Source organism: Onychostruthus taczanowskii, unplaced genomic scaffold (genome assembly GCF_017590055.1).
Source record: "Onychostruthus taczanowskii isolate IOZ18803 unplaced genomic scaffold, ASM1759005v1 scaffold30, whole genome shotgun sequence".
Classification (NCBI taxonomy): domain Eukaryota; kingdom Metazoa; phylum Chordata; class Aves; order Passeriformes; family Passeridae; genus Onychostruthus; species Onychostruthus taczanowskii.
Genome location: NW_024500350.1, coordinates 6,409,494 through 6,430,136, shown reverse-complemented (window position 1 = coordinate 6,430,136; position 20,643 = coordinate 6,409,494). Strand labels below are relative to the sequence as shown.

Below are 20,643 nucleotides of genomic sequence, written 5' to 3'. Positions count from 1 at the left end.
CGGGACCCGCCCGAGCCGCCTCTCCCCGCCCCGGCCCGGCCGGGCCCGGCGCTCGCAGGGCGGCCCGTCCCCGCCGCCCTCACCCACCCTTGATCACGTTGCTGTAGATGGTGGCGCGGAACTCCTCGCGGGCCGCGCGGTCCCAGTCCTGCCCGTGGATGATCCGCATCTGCTTGAGGAAGGTGGACTTGCCGCTCTCGCCGGCGCCCAGCAGCAGGATCTTGACGAGGCGCTTCACGTAGGTCTTCTCGCGGTTGAGGCACTTGTCGATCTCCTTGGACTTGCGCTGCTGCTCGGCCTCGCCGCTGGTGAGGAGGCAGCCGGGGAAGCAGCCGGACAGCGCGGAGCGGGACGGCAGGAAATCCGCCATCTTAGCGAGCGCTGCCAGCGAGTGCGCGCCCCGCCACGCCCGGCGCGTGACGAGCGTGGCCCCGCCCACAGCGCGGGCTCCGCCCCCGCCCCGGCCCCTCACAGGAAATGGCGGGAGCGGCGCGCGCCGAGTCACTGAGGGCGACCCCTGAGAGCCGCCAGCCCGAGCCCGGCCCTGCACGGCACATCCCGGCCCTGCACGGCACATCCCTGCCCTGCACGGCGCACCCCGGCCCTGAACCGCACATCCCGGCCGTCCCACCAGGTGCCTCACAGCCCTGTCCGAACGCTCCTTGAGCTCTGGCAGGCAGAGCGCTTTTTAACCAGACTGACAATTTACTTGTAATACTCTGCCTTTTCCTCAAGAAATCCCCCGAGTCGCTTTGAGCTTGAGCTTGAAATTGCGATTTTTCAGCACCGTTCCTGGAGGAGATCCAGGCTGTAGCTCCTGGCAGGTGCCGGCTGCTCCCCAGGAAACAGTGAAAGAACATTCAGGCACAGGGTGCTGCTGTGTAATGGAGTTAAAGGTTTATAGATGCACGTGATCATAATTTTAATGTGCTTTGTAATGGAAAATAAAATTAAGGTGGTGAATGACTTCATGGAGTCATAAAGGTTTGGAAGAGACCTTTAAGACCAAGTCCAACCATCCACCCAGCATCCACAAAGCCACATCACCCAGCACCAGGTCTGGATGTTTCTCGAACACCTTCAGGGATGGTGACTCCACCACCTTCCTGGGCAGCCCCTTCCCATGCCAGACCACCCTAACAGTAATTTTTTTTCTTTTTTTCCTTAACCTAATCTGAATCCCCCATGTCTCACCTTGAGGCCATGTCCACTGGTTCTCTCCCTGTAGGCAGGCAGAAGAAACTAAATCATAGAAACACACAATCAATTAGGTTGGAAAAGATCTCTGAGATCATCCAGCCCAATTTGTGACTAATCACCTTTGTCAACTGGACCATGGCACCAATTGCCATGTCCAGTCTTTCCTTAAGCACTTCCAGGGTGTCTCCACCACATCTCTGGGCAGTCCATTCCAATGTCTAATTACCCTTTCTATGAAGAAATTTTCCATAATATCCAACCCCAACCTCCCTTGGAGCAGCTTGAGGTCGTTTCCTCTTGTCCTGTCCCCTGTTTCCTGGAGCAGAGCCTGACTCCTACCTGGCTGCACCCTCCTGTCAGGTGTTCTAGAGTGAGAATGTCACCCTTGAACCTTCTTTTCTCCAGAGTTCCTTCAGCAGCTCCTGTGCTCCAGCCCCTTCCCAGCTCCATTCCCTTCTCCAGACACGCTCCAGCCCTTCAATCTTCTTCCTGAACTGCAGGGCCCAGAACTGGACACAGGAATTGACACAGCCACTCCTGTCCCTGTCCTTGTCCTTGGCTTGTCATGGGTATGTTGAGGAGAGAAGACTGAGAGGAGATCTCATTAATGCATATAAATATCTCCAATATATCCAATGCCAAGAGGATGATCCCAGACTCTTCAGGGGTGCCCAGTGACAGGATGAGAAGCAATGGCAGTAAACTAAAACATGAGAAGTTCCACCTCAACATGAGGAAGAACTTTCCATGGAGCGGGCAGAGCCTTGGAACAGCTGCCCAGGGAGAATGTGGAGTCTCCCTCTCTAGAGACATCCCAAACACACCTGGACCTGTTCCTGGATGACCCTGCAGAGGCAGGGGGTTGGTCTGGATGATCTTAGGAGGTCCCTTCCACCTTTAACCCATCTGGATTCCATGGAAACGAGCCCCAGGCTCCCCTGGCTGCAGGGAAGCTGCCGGGCAGGCGGCCCGGGGAGGTCAGCTCTCGGTCAGGGGGCAGGATGGTGCTTGCCAGCTAAGCAGGTTTTGTTCTCGCTGCAGAAAGAGAGTCGTTTTGTTAAAACACTTGGAAAAATCGGCACGTCCTTCCTCTCTGCCTGGCTGAGAAGAGCTTCCCAGTACTGCAGGGCTGCAGCACCGAGCTGAGCACACAGCTGGGTCCGACCTCTCCCGAGGCACAGTGGGCAAAAGAGAGTGGGACTCTTTGTCTGATACTCAGTTAGAAGGAGCAAAGGCTTATTTTCAGTGGTAACCCTGCATGGGAGGGGTAGAACAACTCTTAGGCTGAGGGATCTGCAAGGACTGAAAATCCCAAGGACTGGAAATGCCACACTTCAACCCAGCCCTAAGCACAGCTGTTCTTTTAGTAATTTATTTAATAAATTAACTTTAACTACCATCAGTTACACCATCGTAGTGCAAAGATTGCATTAAACATTTGTGTCTCCTTACATCTCTTAGTCTTTGATATCTAGTGAGTTATCCTCTCAATTTTTTCTGCTTTTCCCCCCAACATTAATCATAACTTAGAAAAAGGAAGAAATAAATGTGAAAACTGTGAGGTGAGTTTAGAACAAGGAAATGTCACTTGGCCCCAACTGGAAGGACCTTCAAAATCTGAAATGGGCATCAGTGTTCTCACCTTTGGTTGGTCCCACACAGAGATAAATTGCATGGGAATTATTTCACAGGACCTTACCAGAAAGAAAAAAAAAATGCATTTCTCATAGGAGAACAGGATGTGGTACAAAATTATTACAAGGAGCACATCCTGGTTCTCTTGGTACAGATGTGGAAGCCAGTCATTCCTGAGCTCTGGTCTCAGTTTTAAAATGAAGTTTTAAGATATGTCACTCAACTCTCATCTCGCCTCCCTAGCTGCAGAGGACTCCTGAGTTTCTACAATCAGGTTAGTTAAGTGCCGGGGAGTCCTTGACCTCCCTGTTGCCCTCCCCTTCCCTGGGGAGCTCTCCAGACTCCGTTCCCGTGTGCTGGCCAGCAGCCTGGCTCCCGGCGTGCTGCCCTGCCGGAGCGGCTGTTCCTGCCCTGCAGAGCCTCAGCACCTCCAGCTCAGTGCGAGCCCAGCTGCATCCTCCCACCCCAGCAGCCAGGCTTCATCTCTAAGGCAGGGTGCACAAGGTCTTTCTCTGCTTGGCTTTTTTCCTTCCTCTTTGCCACTGCTTTCCTTAGCTTTCCTGGAAAGCCCAGGAATGACGGGAAACAAGTGCTGCCCCTTTGCTCTTCCCATGAGGCTGCTAAGGAAACTTCTCATTTTCGGTGCTTGTGCCCCACCAGGCAGGACAATGGACTCTGGAGATATTCCTTTAACCATTGCCTTGCCGGCAGAGCTGAGCTTAAGTCACGCCTCTCTCTATGCCACAGCTCACACAATTTATTTTCTTTTTTGGGCAAACTGCTTTGAAATCTTCCTGGAAGGAACTGCGTGCTGAAACCGAGCCCCCACTTGCCACCTGCTTCACTTACGTTACCCCTTCCTTCCCCTCAGGGCGTCCCCAGCTTCCTTACATAGAAAGGTGGCTTACTCACCACATGCCTTTTGTGTTGGATGATTCAACTTTCTGATGTGTGAAGAAGGGGCAACCACGTAGGAAATGTGACCTTTTAAAGACAAGGGGGGATTCCCTTGGCAGTGCTTTCCACAGGAGAAACTCTGGAGAATTGAGAGCGGGTTTGTTGAGAGCAATCGCAGCTTGTGGGGCTGCACAAGGAGACCAGAGAGATAAAATTTAGCTTTCAGCTTTTCCCCAGCCTGGACACGCTCTGTGTGAGAGGCTGGCAGGGATCTGTGGGCTCTGGAGAGCCCTTGGACACTCAGCATTGCCCTGTGATGTGATGGGATGTGATGTGATGAGTGTATTTCCACTACAGCATCATTCACCCTCTGCGTGGGGTAGAACACCCATGGAAACTTGCAGCTACATAAATACCACACAAAACAGGAGGTTAAGGAGCCTCCCCAGTTAAGAGAATGTCTTTCTGCATTATCTGGGGAGCAGAAAGGCCAGGGTGAGCGTAGGGAGTCAGAAATCTGGAGGGAGCCTGCATGGCTGCTGCTGGTGCTCTCCACCACTCTTCCTGCTGTTCAAGTCCCTTGTTCTCTTGACCAACAAATTCACACATCAGCCAGCCAGGCTGTGTCAAGGACTGGAGAATTCTTTGCTTTCCACAAGTGTGGGTTTCACGATTAGAGGCCCAGGAGTGCCTGCCCTAGACAAGCCTCTATAATCTGATTTAAATGCCTCGTGCTTCATGTGGCAGATCTGCCAAGAGCATTAACTGCTGGGGTGGTTCACCTGGGCACAGGTGAAATCTCAGCTCGTGTCCGACCATGTGTTTGATGCTGTGGGTCACTCACAGATGTTAATGAAGCTGAATTTACCTTGGACGTCTTGTGGAACTTACACTAAGTAGCTTTTTAACAGAGGAATATCCACAAGCTTCATCATAGCTTGTCAGAGAAGACTAGAAATAGAAAAAAATCCACACCTGACCTCTGAGGGGGTGTTTGGGGGATCGGAAGGATTTAAAATTATCGGAATCTTTGGAGCTCAGTGAGGCTGAAGAGCTCACACCTCAGCGTGAGCTTCTCAGAGCTATTTTTCCTGGATCTCCTGCAAGACCATTTTATTTTTGAACTCAATTGAAGACCCAGATTTCAAATGTTTCTCGTGAATAAGACACTTATATTCCTCAGTGGAACTGTTGAAGTCAGCATTTTGGGATGAAATTACCATTTTTATTCCTTTAAGTATGTGGGACATGGGAAGTTGTTGGTAGTTGATCCTTTACTTAGGCCAGTGGTAGCACCACACCTGGAGTATTTCTGAGTCCTTTTTAATCTGCAAATGATTCAGAGGAATCATTGCAGACTATAACAAGTTTTTCTATTTTGCCTATCAAACCAAGAAAATGAGCTACATCTTTTTATGTGGTCCTTACTCTGATATTATCTCCCAAAGAATTCCTTGCATGTACTCCTGCCAGTATCTGTCTGTCTAAGAGATGGAAGCACTCAGGTTCTCTAGCATCATGAAAATGCCTGCTTGCCTTTGCTGTCCTTTCTCTTGCTTCCTAACTGCCCTCTGAACTCCCTTTTTCCTCCCTTTTGCCTCCAGGACCATCTGTGCCACTGAGTTTGTCACCCTTGGCCTTTCAGAGGGACACCAGGATCTGAACTAGTTTGAACTAGTTTGGCAGAACAAAGCAGCACTTCAGACCCTGAATTATGAGACACTGCAAACATGAGGAGCTCCCCTCCTGCTCCTTTGGCCATCAGCTGATGCCTTGAAGCATGAGGCAGGATAATGTGAGTACCAGTGTGGAATGACAGAGATTGCTCATCATCTGCATGGAGCAGAGTGTCTGATTAGCAGCTGCTGTGACTTACAGGGGAATTCCACATGGGAAGGGCTGAGCAGACACAGGGGAAAGGCCTTCCACAGCACTGGCTTGTCTGGGTGCTATGAAAGAGCAGAGCGAAAGATAAAACACTTCCACAGGGCAGCAAAGCAACTGGGAAAGCAGCCTGTGCCTTCAGGGCATTGCTGTTCATGGAAAAAGCTCTGCTCTGAGCTCAGAGCCAGCCTGCTCCCCTCCAGCGTGAGAACCACAGATCCTAAATCCAGAGCAGTCACAAACACCGTGGTGGGGAAGACACTGCCCTGAGAAACAGCTGCACACGTGTGGGAAGTGTGACTGCTCCCTGTGTGACACTGCATTCCATTCCATTTCACTCCATTCCATTCCACTCCATCCCATCCCATTCTGTTCCATCTTGTCCCATTCTGTCCCATTCCATTTCATCCCATCCCATCCCATCCTGTCCTGTCCCGTTCCATTCCATCTCATTCTGTTCTGTTCCGTCCCATTCCGTCCCATTCCATCCCATTCCGTCCCATTCCATTCCATTCCGTCCCATTCCATTCCATTCCATTCCATTCCATTCCACTCCACTCCATTCCATCCCATTCTATTCCATCTTGTCCCATTCTGTCCCATTCCATTCCATTCGTTTTCATCCCATCCCATCCCATCCCGTCCTGTCCCGTTCCATTCCATCTCATTCTGTTCCGTTCCATCCCATTCCGTCCCATTCCATTTCACTCCATTCCATTCCACTCCACTCCATTCCATCCCATTCCGTCCCATTCCATTCCATTCGTTTTCATCCCATCCCATCCTGTCCTGTCCCGTTCCATTCCATCTCATTCTGTTCCGTTCTGTCCCATTCCGTCCCGTCCCATTCCGTCCCGTCCCGTCCCGTCCCGTTCCATTCCATTCCATTCCATTCCATTCCATTCCATTCCATTCCATTCCATTCCACCCCAGCCCCTCCGCGCCCTCCCACGAGCGCCCCCAAGCGGCCGCCCCCCGCCTTCATGCAAATGAGCGCGGGGCAGCGAGTGCTGATTGGCTGCGGCGCGCAGCGGTGGCGCCGCCCCCGGCGTGTGGCGGTGTCCGCAGCCAGGTGCGCGGGCCGGGGCCGTGCTGCTCCGCTCCGCTCCGCGCCGCCACCATGACCGTCACACGGCTCGACCAGGGCCAGCGCTACCGCCCGCGGATGGCCTTCCTGAAAAAGGTGAGGGCTCAGCAGCGCCGGGGACACCCGCACATTATGGGCACGCCGGGGCCGGTCCGGGCGGGGCGATGCGGTGCGGTGCCCAGGGCAGCGCTGGCGGTGCGTGAGGTGATGCGCGTTCACAGCACCTTGCTCGGCCACCGCTCCCCGGGACACCTCTGGGCATGTGGGGTCCGAGGGGGACAGCCCCTCCCCGGGAGTTTGGAGCCGTGACCTGTTGCGGAGCGCCCTGGATCCCAGCTGGCTCGGGGGCCAGGCTGGAGAGGCAGTGTGTGCTGAAGTGATGGAGAAAATGGAACTGTCGTGTTATTTATCTTTTGTAGCTTATCTCAGCTGAATGGTTGCCCTGACACGTTTTCTTCCTCTTCCATTATTTTTTTTTTCAAAGTCCCTCGAAGCTGCGTCCGTTCCCAGGGAAAAACCCATTATCTGCAGTGCCAGGCCACTCAGTGTAGCTCTGCTCTAGTCGGTCCAGTGTGTGTTCCCAGTGCTTTCAGCTGATCCCCACGTTCTGAGCGTGGATTACAGCCTGCTCTCTGCCTCCTTCCAGTTTTTCAGACATGAGTGTATTGTGGCCAGAAGCAGTAGAAGGAGTGGGATGATGTATGCCCACGCTTTTGGGTGTGATGTGTAATTTTGTGCAGCATTTGGTGGGCTTTTCCTGTAGCATTCATTCAAAGCATAGGCACTTGTAGTGTAGCTGGTACTGCTGATTTTAAAAAGCAGAGTGTTAAGCTAGCTTTTCTCCCACCCACCTCTCCTGAGTGTGGCTTATCCTGTTGGATGGAATTAACTGAATTTCCAGTGACAAGTACAGCCAGCAGGTTGTTGCTTGAATTGTATTTAGCTTTCCTCCACGCCCACAACCTAAGGAGGATTCCGGGGGTAAAGGGAGGGGAATTTGGGGCTATTCAATGCTAAGGTATAAGCCTGGCAGTACTTACTACACCAGAGGAAGTAAAGAGGGTATTTCCTTTGGTGCTATGTCTTGCAGGGTAAATTTGGCTGGGGAGCCCTGCCAAGGGAAATACTCCAGGCCAAATTCTGCACCGAGTAATACTCGGTGGAGTTGTGTGCGGGGGTGCAGAGGAGAAGCTGTGCTTTGAGAAAACAACTGCCTGCAGCTGTGCTTCAGCTGCTCGTGGGAGTGCAGCAGGCTCTGCAGAGCGCTCCGAGTTCCTCAGGTGGGAAGATCAGTCAAAAACACAGCCAGTGCTGTTACAGAGTGTGCACGGCTCACACTGAGAGCAGCCGGGGGCGCCGAGCACTTCAGTGCTTTGCAAGTCCAGGACCTGTTAGCAGCAGGAAGGGAAGCTCCTGGTGGTCAGTGAAAGCCCTTGGCTCTCATCTCCACTTTCACTCCTGCTGTTTTTTCCAGACCTCGGAGGAGCCATGGAGGCTTGGCTGTTGCATGGCAGTGTGGTCTATGAGCAGACAGGCACGTCCTCAGAGCTTCCTTTACTGGTGCCCATGGCAGGAGCTGAGGATGCTCAGCGTGCACCCAGTGAGCCCCTTACAGGCTTAGACCCATGAGGAGCTAAAATCCTCGAAAGAAGCTTTGTTAATTGCCTAAGCCTGTGCTCACGCTCTGCCACCAGCTGGCACTCGCTGTGCCTGGGCTGCTGCAGCTGCAGGGAGGGATTCCTGCCATGCTGCCAGCCCGTGGGCCCTGTGTGCATTCACAGCTGCCAGCACCCCTCTGTGCTGCCTCTGCAGCAGGAAGATGGTGGCCACAGCAGCAATCCTGCCATGGGACACGGGGAGAGCACAGGGGGTTGCTGTAGGGGTGGTGGGCAGTGCCCTGCTCTTGCTGTGAGGCTGCTCTGGACAACTCAGGCTGGATGTGCAGCTTGCTCTTTGTGGCTGAGCTGTGAGGGGACCAGAGGCCTCCAGAGCCCTGTAACACCTGCTCTTCATGCTAGCACTTAGATTGTTTTATTCTGTTTTTTCCTCCCCTTCTAAACCATATTGGCTGGAGGAAGAATGACCAAAAAGTCTTTTGGGATAGCAAGCAAGCCTCTGAAATTATTTTGGCTGGATCCTGTGAGAGCTTGAATGAACCCAAGCTCTTGGTGCCCGTGCCTGCTCCAGCAGCCAGATGTGGCTCTGCTGGGCATCAGCTGGCAGAGCTGGGCTGTGCTCTCAGGAGCTCCTGGGCTGGGTATTTTTCCTTGCTGTGCTGCACGAGCTGCACAGTGACTCACACCTTGTGGGTAGGGCTGATGGATGCCTTCTTCCCTGCCTCCTCCTTCTTCCCTGCCTCCTCCTCACTCTGGTGCCTGCTGGCTTCTCCCAGGCTGTGCAGCAGCCAGGGAGGGGCTGTTCCAGGGTCTGCAGCATGGCTGGGGGCTTTTCCAGCCTGGCTTTGCTTCTCCAGGCTGAGACTTTCCAGCAGCTGCTGGGCCTCATCTTCCTGGGCATTTCCAGAAGTGTGTGAGCAGCTGAATTGTGTTTTTGCTGGAATCCAGGAGACTCCTGCTCTCTGAGGCCCTGGGTATGGCTGAAACTGAGCCTTAAGCCAAGCTCAGCCTCATCCCATCCTCCCTTTCCTTGTTCCAGGCTGGGAGATGCCAGTGCCACATCTTTCTTTGGAAAAAATCCCCTCCAGACTGGGAAGAGCCAGCTACAGCCCTGCCCTCCCCACTCACAGATTTGCTTCCTTTAGCTGAGGCATCACTCAGTGGGAATAAGCCACTTCCCCTCAGCTTTAATTAAGAAAAAGCAGGAAGTTTTAGCTGGTTAACAATGGATTTTTTTAATTTCTTCTTTTTTCTGATCATCCATCAATGTGCGAAGCAAGGCTGGTGGTTGTAGACCTAGAAAACAATTGAATGAGCCTTCAGAGGCCAGAGTGGGGATAAGGACTGTGTTGTTACCTTGGAAATCAGAGCAGGTATGGCTGATCCTTGCAAACAGCAGCAGGCAGTGACGGGGGCTAGAACCAGGCAAATAGGGTGGAGAGAGCAGCAGATGTTTAATTACAGCACCAGGACTGTTCACTCAGCTGGGAACTGGAGATTCCTGCTGGGAAAATTGATCTTTCTTGTGTGTGAAGCAAAGATGCCCCTGTCTGGGTTGATGCTGAGAAGGGCCGAGCTCCTCATCACTGGTTGGGGCTATGTACAAATCACAAACGGGACAGGACTGCTGAGGAATGTGTTTTGAGCTGTTGTATTTTTTAGCATCAGTCTCATTACATGGTTATGACAATGGGAAGATGCTATCAGCTCACATCTTAGGCAGCAGACTAAGAACTTAATGTTACAACTTACTTTAAAAGTTTTTTGACCAATCACACAAAGCAAAAACATGTTGACAGTAGTTCCATCTAATTGCTATAAGCACATGTCCCTTTGGTTAAAACAATGCTTGCTTATTTTGAATATAATGCTTGTTTTTAAGCTTTAAAACACAATGCACAGAGCTCCATTATTAAGCTTAGAACTTCCTAATATCTTGCTAGATAGACTTTTCTGCAGCTTAGGGAGTTATTCTAGCCAAGTGTTAATGCACACACTGTTGTTCTATTTGTTCTTACTTTTCTACTTCTTTTTTTTTTTTTGCTGACTTATCTTATGGCTACTGCTTAGCTCTAATCACAGTTTTTCTGTCTTTGAGGCTTGTCTTTTGTATCTTTTTAAAAACTTTTTGATTTTATGGGTTCCCACACTCCTCACCTTGGCAGTGTTTTGCTGTTGCGTTTCTGAGTCTCAGCACCTGGAGTTTGTTTTTCCTGCATTGTGGGTGCCCTGATCCTGGGGGGCTGGTGGGTGCCCAAAGGGTGGAGCTCAGGCTATAGCAGGGCTGGGACCTGCACCCAGGGTAACTCAGCCAAGCAATCCATCACTGCTCCATGCTGCAGGACAGCATCCATCCTCCTCCTCCAGGACCATGGACACCCCATCAGTTGGTGGCCACTTGCCTCTCCCTGGGGCTTCCACGGGCTCCTGAAATCCAGTGATGGTTTTCTCACTGTATGGGAGTTCTGCTTTGCACTCAGTGAGCTGAACCCTGTGAGTTGGTGCAGTTAGAGGGGACAAACAGTTTTCCTGTTGTGTCCTGTGTGGCTTTCAGGGTGAGTTCACCTCCAGGCAGAGATTCCAGCTGATCTGAAGGGAAATCCCCAGGGGGCTCCTGCCTTGTGATGTCTGTGTGTATGAGATGAGCTCTCCCTGGAGCCTGGCTCCTTCCACAGTCCTGATATTTACCTCTGTGTGCATCTCCACCCATCAACCAGTCAGGAAGTGGCTTCTGGCTCTGCGAAATTCAAACCAGACAGCTCTTTCCTGGCTGAAAGTGTGACAAAATGTGCTAGAGCCCTTAGCAAAGCAAAAAGTGTTCCTGCTGTGTCTGAAGCGCTGAAAGTGTGACAAAATGTGCTAGAGCCCTTAGCAAAGCAAGGAAGTGTTTCTGCTGTGTCTGAAGGAGCCCTCCTGGCCTCCCCTGGCAGCCTGGTGCTGACAGCAGCTCCTGGTCCTGTAATCCACTGTTCCCTTGGGAGAAAAGACACAGGCTGAGGTTTGATCAGCAAGGTGGATGCTTTGCAGCTCCTTACTTTTTAATGTATTTGTCATTTCTCCAGTGACAGGGGGGAGTGTGGCTGAGTGTGAACACCACGAGAGTTGAAGAGTTGCTGGTTAAAGGAAGGGAACATGCTGTGCTGGGGGCTGTGGGGGTTTCTGAGCCATTCCCTGCTCTCAGCTGGTTGAAGATGTGTCTCTGGAGCCCACCTGGAGAGCAGCAGCTGCGTGCTGGAGCAGGATGTGCTGCCTGCCTGGAACACAGGTCCTGGTGGGATCTGCCAGGTGGTCACTGCATGGACACAGAGGGATGAGCAGGGCTGTGTTTGCCCCCAGCATCTCTGTTCTCTGTGAAGGGACTGCAGTCACAGAGGGTGACTTCCCAAGGTACCTGGCTTTGCTTAGAACGGCAGTTTCCTAAAGAGTGCCCTGCCTGCCTCACCTCATCCCACACAGTTGAACTTTCTGAGGTTGAAATTGTGAGTTCTGCTAAAAGACCTAAAAATGTCTTTGTAGCCCATCTCTTCTGCTTTGGTTTTGCTCTTTTAAAATATTTTATAAGTATTTATACAAATATTTATGTTAAATTTTACCAGGCTTCTCCATTTTAGCATTAATATGTCAGTGCCTTTAAAAGCAGTTGAAAATCCAGTTTTACTGACAAGCCCAGAGTGTATCCTGTCACTACAGCTTAAATCCTCACAGAACTTGGCAAGACTTGGGACCAAAGTCACTGTGGTGCCTGTGAAGACAATGCCCTCCATTATATGTGTGTGTCATCAACTCACACTGTTAAATCCTCTGCTCTCAGTTAAAAAGCTACAGCCTCACCCAAAACAAATGTGTGGAGAGACCAAATTGGTCCTGTTGGGCCAGTTTTGATTTAATAGCCCTGGAAGCAGAAGACAAAAAGAAGAACATCTTCCCCAAAGCTCTCATGACACTCAGATAATCAAAAACGAGATGAGGAGTGTGCCCCAGCACAGATCCCAAGTGAAAGCAAGGCTTTGTGCTTTGGGAATGGTGCTGGTAGGAAGACAAAGAGGAGGAAAATACCTTTGAAAATATTTATCTTTTAAAAAAGAAATAAAGATAATTGGGAATGAGGAATAGAAGTTGTCTGGCCCTGAGTGTGAGACTCATCCTGTTAAAAATGAGTCACCAGGATCCCTGAGGAGTCCCGGGTGGGAGGTGATCATCCAGAGAGGAGGATGTGCCTGCCCCATCCCTGGAGGGGCTGGGTCCTGGGTGGGGGAGGAATGTCAGAGAGCCCCTCACACACCTCCTGTGCACCCCTTACAGAAGCACAGGTTTTATTCCTGCCCCATTTTATTTTCTAAGTGCCCAGTGAGCCAGAGAAGAACCTTTCTGGATGTTGTGGGGTGTGGGAAGCAGAGAATTAATTTTTTTTTTGTTATGCCTTAGCTCTCATGGAGTGGTTCCATCCTGTCCCTCCTGTGCTAGCCCTGGCTGTGTGTGTGTCCGTGGCAGTGTGAGCTGCCATGGGCTGCAGGTGGAGGGCTCAGAGAGGGCTGTGGCCACTGCAGGCTTTGCTGTGGCATACCAGTGCCCACCCTCTGGAATGCTGGCTTCCCTCCTGCCCACTCCTGGCATCCATCCCATCCCTTCCCCTCTCCTGCTTTGCAGATCGAAGCTCTCATGATGGAGATGCAGAGCCCAGACACAGGAATCAAGACACAGACACAGACAGTGATGGTCACCAGCATCCCCCACGCTGTGACAGGTAAGAGCTGCCCTGGGGGCAGGGACTGGGCCCAGTTCAGCACAGAAGATCTGCCTGTGGAGCCCCTGGGCAGGGCTGCCAGTGCCTGGCTGCGTGCTGGAGCTCTGTTCCCAGTAAATATTAGCTGTTCATCGTTTGAAATGTACCTGCCCCCTTGATGTTGTTCTCACTCATCTCATTCCTGCTCTTTGAGTCAGACGAAGGTGGATCCCCAGGCACTCTCAGCTGTCTCCTGGGGGTTAACTCAAGTGACCTTGCCTTAGCACAGAGGTGAGGACATGCTGCAGCCTCCAGACCTCCCATGCTCCCAGTGAGGCTGCATCACAAATACAGATAAATATTAAAATCCAATTGAAACAAGCAGTCTGGAGGCAGACTGAAAGATGGTACTTCAGAAATGAGCAATTAACAATTAGTCTTCCTTTTAATGTTTACTGCTAGTAATAATTTTTCTTGAGTAGGCAGGAAAAGAACAAAATATTCAACCCACTTCTGTGCCTGTAAATGACAGCTTTGCCTCCCTCAAGAGGCTGGAGGAGCAGCAGACAGGGGTGTGCTGTGTCATGTGCAGTGTTACAGGCAGCTCTTGTCACAGCCTCCTTGTGCCTGCTACTCCTTTCAGCAGGCACTATCAGTACCTCTGCTTCCCTGCTCTCCGAGCCTCCACAAAAGCTCTTGTGAGGAATCCTCTGCTATAAATATTCACACATACTCCATACCCAAGTTTCCTCCTCCTGCTGCTTTCTTCAGCACTTGGAAATTCAGAACAAAACCTCCCACTGAAACAAAGTGAGTTTGCTCCAGGCAAGTCAAGAGAATTCCCCCACTGTGTTTGCAGAGCTTGGTAGGCTCAGTGTGTTGTTTGCCCCAATTAAAAAAAAAATAAAAAAATGGGGCTGCAGAGGCCCTGAAGTCACTTGCCCAGGGGAAGGCTCAGGAGAACCTGGACACATCTGAAGCCTGCTCTCAGCCTCACCCTCCCTGCCCTGCAGTGCAGACCACATCCTGGCTCACACAGCTGTTCTGCAGCTGAGCTGGGTGGAGGCTTTGCCTGTACAAAGGAGCTTCCCAGAGCTGTCAGGGAATGGTTAAGGCAGCACAAAAAGGAGATTCCGTGTGCTGAGGATGACGTCTCACACAGATCAAGTGCAGGGGAAGGAGAACTTCTCTTGATGTCTGCCCAGTGTAAAATCCCACTTCCTAAAAGTCCTTGGCTGTCTGATGTCTTGGCAATGACCCTCAATGTGTGCTGTCTGCTTTACTCTGCTTCCTTAACTAAAATTGTTCCAAGTTCCCTCTTGCACAAGTCATAAATTCTAGTCCACCTCTGAGAGGCAAGTGACTTCCACTCCCCCTGTGTGCTGGTCATCCCTCTCTAAAATGATATTTTTAGTGCTGCATGATACTGATTGGCTTCTGGGTGTTGCAAAAGAGGTTGATTCATTTTGATGAGGGTGTGGTGGAGATATTGGAGCAGGGGACACATCCATTGGAGAGAGCCTGGCTCTGCCTGTGCAGGAAGCTAACTAGTTAAATTCAGTGAAAGTCAGTAAAATGGCTCACAAATAAACCTCGATGTTAAATGTGCACCTTTGGGGGAAAGTGCTTACAGAGGGAGCTGTCTAGAAATGAGTGATGAGATAATCCTTTAATTTCATCTATTTCAGGAAGCAGGCAGTAGGATAAGAGCTCTGAGCCCCTATTAGAAAGTTAAGTCATCACTGCAATGTCAAGAAAGGTCAACACCTCAGTCTGCAGTCCTAGGGGAGGTTTGGAGGAAAAGGCCAGCAACTGGTCAGGGATAAAGTGCCTTTTTGCCCTCTTTAAGTGGAAGGAGGTTCATGGAATTTGCCCCTCAGAACATAAAACTAAAATGGCTGGAGGTTTATGCTGCCTGTGGTGGGTACAACTGCTCCCAGTCCAACAAAAGAACTTGGAGAGAAAATGTGTGTGAGTTTGATAAATGCTGTAACCACTGCAGCTTGGATCTGAGATTTGGACATCTCTTCTGCCCATTAAAGGACTCTTTGAGGATCAGGCACTGGTCTTCTACGAAACTGAGACAGGACTGTGCTTTGTGGCTCTGGAGCTTCTGTGCAGTGAATCTTTCCAGGCAAGCTGGAGCAAAACCTCCCCTTCCCTGGTGAGAAAGCTGTTGCATCCTTAAGCCCTTTCTAAGCCTCTGATGGGGGTTTGGATGCTGCTGAGGCCATGTGAGCTGGTGACACTCTCTGTGCCATGCCAAGGTCACTGCCTGCCTCAGGCTGGGTGCCCTGGGGGTGCCAGCGTGGCCCAGCAGTGCATTTCACCTGTGCCTCCTTGCATTTGAAAGCACATTTGCAGGAAAGAGGGCTGTGCCCCCATGGCATCCAGGGCACAGTGAGGGGCGAGGACTGCAGAAATCTCCTTCCCCCTGTGGATTTGGGCACACTCCTGATTTCAGTGCCTGACCTTTGCTTTGCTTTGCAGGTAATGATATAATGCAGTGGATCCTTCAGCGCTTGCAGATCACTGCAGAAGGTGGGTAAAAATGTGAAAATTGAGCCTTTCTCAGCTTCCAGCCATAAAACCAAACTCTCAAGCAGCAAAACCTTTTAGTTGAATTCTCCCCTGCATAAGAGCTCACTTTTAATTCCAGTGAAGTGTTTCTGTGCAATGAAAACATCTGCATTCTCCATTTTCAGAGGCACTCCACCTGGGAGACCTGTTTGTCAAATATGGATATATCTACCCTCTTCAGGAGCCAAAGAACCTCACCCTGAAGGCAGATGGCAGCCTCTACAGGTTTCAAGTGAGTTGCAGCTCCTCTAAGCTGTTGAGAGGGAGTTCAGCTCTAGTTTTTATTGAAAACAGGCAGCTGGGGCAGTTCCCAGGAGCTGTGTAGCTGTGCAGGAGGAAGGAAAAGACTCAGAGAAGTCTGCACAGAGAAGACTGAGATTGCAGTTTACAGGGAAACTGATAGTTTGTCTTCAATGAAATGAGTGTACTTGTTCAACCTAAAAATAGTTGTGCTTTCCTCCAAAGAGTGTTCCCTTCCAGGTCTTAAAGTAGCAAATGGACATGAGGGGGCCCTGAATAATGAATATACAAAAAGCACAGTAAGAACAGGATGGTATTGAGGTTCATGGCTGGACTGTTTCCACTGCTGTCACTGGGAAATCAGGATATTCTTGGTACTTGGAATGAGTCCATGACTTCAGGGCCTGTGTGCACTAACAGGAGGCTCCTTCCCTTGCAGACCCCCTATTTCTGGCCAGTACAGGGCTGGGCTGCTGATGACACAGACTATGGTGAGTGGTGGCACTGCCTGTGCCCAGGGTGTGGGTTTGTCACACAGTCCAGGGGTGCCCAGGGTGTGGGGTGTGGGTTTGTGCCACAGTCCTGCTCCACACCTGCCCTTCTTGTTCTTGTGCTGTGTCTCCACTCACAATGACCAGCCCTGGCATTTTTTTCATGCTATTTTGTGAATAATTCTCAATAATGATGAATTGAGGGTGTGACCATCTTGTGGTGGCCTTGATGAGAGAAAGTGCTTAAGCTCTTGTGTTCCACTAAGATCCATCACACAGGAACTCATCTGAATTACCTTGCTGGGGAGGGAAGACTTTAAACACAAGATCAGATTTCCCTGAGCAGTTAAGTGTGTTCCTGGATCTGAGCCCAAGGCTGTCTTCCTGTAGATTTGGATCAAGCCCTGCATTCAGAGATGGTTCTTTCTTTGTAGAAAGCACAGTGACTTCCAATATCTCCTGATGGCTTTTTTCCATGTAAATCTCTTGTTTCAAACCAAGACATTGTCTTTACGTTGCTTTTTGTAGTAGAGCTGATCATGAATCTTGGGCTGATCAGCTGGGTTTGCTGCTGTGAGCTGTGCAGTTCACAGACTGATTTGTCCATGCCAGGCTTGTCCTCTGTGGTTTTTATTTGCATTATGCTGTAAATCTCCCAAGAAAATAAAATGTTTTTATTAGAACTTGAGCAAAAAACACTGGCCTGTGCTCAGAAACCTTGGAGGTCAAACTCTGAGGAGCCTCAACACCTGGAAGGTTTGGCCCAGTGTCCCTTGACCCATGGAAGGCTGGCTGAGCTCCCCAGGGAAGGGTGGCAGAAGGCACACGCTGCCTGTCCTGCCTGGGCATCAGTGACATCCCAAAAGCACCAAGTCCTTTTCTCTTCACTGAGCTTTTGTGAGCTTGGAGCTCATGCCTGGGAAGATATTGTAGCAGACAAAGGCTCCTGTCTGTAATGTGGGTAAGTTTTTAATTATTCTTGGACTTGTTGTATAAGTGACTGCTAATTTGCTTCTACCTCCACAGCAATTTATCTAGCAAAGAAGAACATTAAAAGGAAAGGGATTTTGGAAGAATATGAAAAGGTGAGGAGACACTGCACTTGTTCTATTACAAGACCCTCATTTGCTACAACTTAAGCCCTTTGTTGCTAATGAGTGGGGCACAGCAAAAAAAAAAAAAAATCACCTCTTCAATTGCATGAGGTGTTTCTCCAGCAGTATCAAAGGCCAAGATTTTGCAAGTGAAAAAACGACCAGTACAGAAAACTACTGTGAAGTCAATTATAATTTTAGCAGGGGTAATTGCTCTCCTTGCAATGGTATTTTTGAACTGTTGCAATTCTTGTAATTACGTGCAGAACAATCCAGATTTCTTGGCTCAGTGGCCAGCCTGGCCTCGTTGAACTATGGAGAGTCAAGAAAACCCCAGCATGGGAGTGCCCTGGTCAGAATTTTCACACTAACTGCTTTTTTATTTTTATTCCAGGAACATTACAACATGCTCAATCAAAAAATAAACTACAAGTGGGATTTTGTCATTATGCAGGCCAAGGAGCAGTATAAGTGAGTTGAATTGCATTCCCTTGTTTGCATTACTGGGGAGGGTGTGAGGAGCAGAGCTTGGCTTAGTGCACAGTTCAATCACACATTAAAAACACCAAAATGGCTTGAAAATGGCTTGGAGTGGAGGTTTAGATTTTGCACTTGATGTGGTTCTGAAGCTGGGTTCTGATGCTGCAAGCCCTAATTAGAAACAACTTCATTTAGCTCAGTGTTCTCCATGAGAATTTGGGATCAGGCCCTGGACTTAGGGCCTGTTGCTGATCTGGGTCAGGAGTTACTGGCACATCTCTCAGCTGAATGGAGTGAATCAAGAAACAGTAATGGTCCCAGCAGGGACTTCTGCAGAAAACTGAAGTGCATCCTTAGGTATCCAGCTAAAATGAGTTGATTTTAGGAACTGAAACCTTCAAATTCTCAGGAAACTTGGTGAACATGAGATGGGAATACTTCTTTAGAGCTCTTTCCTGCTTCTGTGGACTCACCTTCCTTTACCTCCTGGCAGGGCAGGCAGTGTCTCTGCTGCTCAGCAGCCTCTCTGTTCCTGGGATGGCAGCCAAGTCCTCGGAGTACAGCTCATCAGATAACTGTCTCATTAAACAGAGACTGTTGTTCTTGTAAATTGAGGTCAGACTTGGGCTAAGAGATGCCAAATGCAGTTTCAAAGTTAGATACCCAGCCTGTGTCTGAAGCAGTAGATTAAACTCGTCTGAGGCTGTTTGATGGTGCTGCTGGGGCAGACTGGTGCAGAGCACCCACCCTGTAACCACAGCAGGGAGGCCACATGCAGACAGCCTGTTGGGAATGTTCCCTTCCCCGTGCTAACTCCCAAATTGTGCTCAGGACTTTTCTGGGAAAGAATTAGTTGGTCCAAGCCCAAACCATGCTAGTGCCTCTTCTGTTTAATTGTGGAGGTGATTTGGGTTTTAGTGCCTGGGAACCCTCCTCAGAACCATTTCCAAGCAGTTTCTTTGAGAAATGCCTCTGCTTTACAGAGAGACAGGGATAAGACACGTCCAGGGTGTATCTCTGGGTGGCAGTCCTTGGGGACATGGGACAGGGACAAAGGTGAAGCAGCAGGACTGAGGGCAAGTCAGCAGAGAGCTCCCAGAGGGCTGTGTGCCTGATCAGAAGGGGATGTGTCTGCTCCCAGCTCAGCTCAGGAAGATGATGATTTCTCAAAAGCCAGAGTCATGTGTGGCCATGTGAACATGATGTGCAGCCCAGAATAGCCAGGACAGGATGTGGTCAGGGGTGGCATCGGGGCAGCCGGGACCCACGGGGCACAGCAGGCTGGAGGTGTGCCCTGCTTCTCATCCCACTGATTTTAGGAGGACAAAATTCCTGAATTGCCCTGTTCTTGGCTTTGCAGGGCAGGGAAGGAGCGGAAGAAGGAGGACAGGTATGCCCTGGACTGCCAGGAGAGAGCCTACTGGCTTGTGAACAGAGCTCCTGTGAGTAGAGGGTGACAGGGTGACTTCAGTGACTCGGTGGTGCCCTCCCTGCAGCCACCTGGGACAAGCTCCCATGTGGAAAGGGCACAGCCTCTGGGCCGAGTGCCAGGGGAGGGCCAGCCCAGCCCTGCCCTGAGTCCCCACCACCTTTCCTTGGTTGTTCCCAAAGCTGCAAGGGACAGAGGTGCAGCTGCAGCACAAAGAGGGGCATTCCCAAATCTGGGAGTTCCCAAGGCACTGCTGGCTGGGAGCTGCTGCCCGTGGAGGCCTGGGGGTCTCCTCCTGCATTGTGTGATGCACAGCCTTTAAACCAAATGAGTTACAAAGCTTTGTTTGTTGTTCACCTCAGCCAGGCATGCTGGATGTCCTCGAGTATGGATTAGACCGTGTCACAGATCCCAATGAAAATAAGGTAAACCAGGTGAGACAGGGTTGGTTTTTCTTTACACGCCTACTCAGTTTGTCTGGGAGGACCCAGAAAATGTCCCTGGGGTTGTCATTTTTTGGGCACTGCAGGCTGAGTGTGTCAGCTCAGCTCTAACAGCTGCACAGGCCAGCGGTTGAGGCTCTCTCACCCCGGAGGTGAGGCCCTCAAAATAGGCTTTGGCAGCTTCTTCTGCCTTGAAAAGACTTTGTCAGCTTTCTTGCCACACCAGTTAGTGTGAGTGCTTGGCTGCAGGACATGTTTTCTTTGCTGGTGAAGGTGAACTGAGGAATGCTCTATCTCCAGGTGCTCCTTGCTGCCTTTGTATGAGTGCTGAATGAACTTTGTGGGGTGTAAAGGGTCAGTGCAAAGATCCAGGTTTAAAATCAAATTACAGAATACCTCCCAGAGGGTAATTAATGTGTGATTAGAAGATGAAGAAGTTGGTGTGGTGGATAGGAGACACAAAATGTTGCCAAAAATGCATACTGTAGACCATAAAGAAACAGAATCGGTGAATGGAGAGCGTGAGGGCTGTAACTGGGTGAACTGGTCTGAAATCACACAGATCCAGTCACTGGATGAGGAGCTGGAGCCGCTGTTCCCTTTCCCCATCAGTCCTCTGAAATGATCCTGTCTTTGTGCCCTTAACAGTGTTCATTTGGAAGCAAAGTCAAAACATCTCTCAGCAATTCAATGCAAATGTTTCTGCCACCACACTCACAGCGTTCCCACAACTTCCCATTCTTGTAGCAGCCTTTAAACATCTCAGCAGCCAAGGCAGGATAATTGCTTTGGCCAGCTGTGTTCTGTTGCTATAGAGACTGAAAAGGAGCAAAGTGTAGGGTTG

At 50.4% G+C, this 20,643-nt stretch overlaps 2 protein-coding genes across 2 annotated transcripts in view; one reads left to right on the top strand and one right to left on the bottom strand.

Moving 5' to 3' along the window:
* Positions 1-547, bottom strand: part of GNA13 (G protein subunit alpha 13) — a 29,827-nt gene extending 29,280 nt beyond the window's left edge. Inside the window, exon 1 of the mRNA XM_041409141.1 lies at positions 88-547. Coding sequence (XP_041265075.1) covers positions 88-370 — 283 coding nt within the window. The 5' untranslated portion in view covers positions 371-547. The remainder of the gene's footprint in view (positions 1-87) is intronic.
* A 6,157-nt stretch (positions 548-6,704) lies between these two features.
* RGS9 (regulator of G protein signaling 9) overlaps positions 6,705-20,643 on the top strand; it is a 32,091-nt gene continuing 18,152 nt past the window's right edge. The window contains exons 1-9 of the mRNA XM_041409440.1: positions 6,705-6,799; positions 12,967-13,063; positions 15,533-15,583; positions 15,748-15,854; positions 16,302-16,353; positions 17,380-17,438; positions 17,842-17,918; positions 19,288-19,369; positions 19,719-19,781. Of these exons, the coding sequence (XP_041265374.1) occupies positions 6,737-6,799; positions 12,967-13,063; positions 15,533-15,583; positions 15,748-15,854; positions 16,302-16,353; positions 17,380-17,438; positions 17,842-17,918; positions 19,288-19,369; positions 19,719-19,781 (651 nt within the window). The 5' untranslated portion in view covers positions 6,705-6,736. The remainder of the gene's footprint in view (positions 6,800-12,966; positions 13,064-15,532; positions 15,584-15,747; positions 15,855-16,301; positions 16,354-17,379; positions 17,439-17,841; positions 17,919-19,287; positions 19,370-19,718; positions 19,782-20,643) is intronic.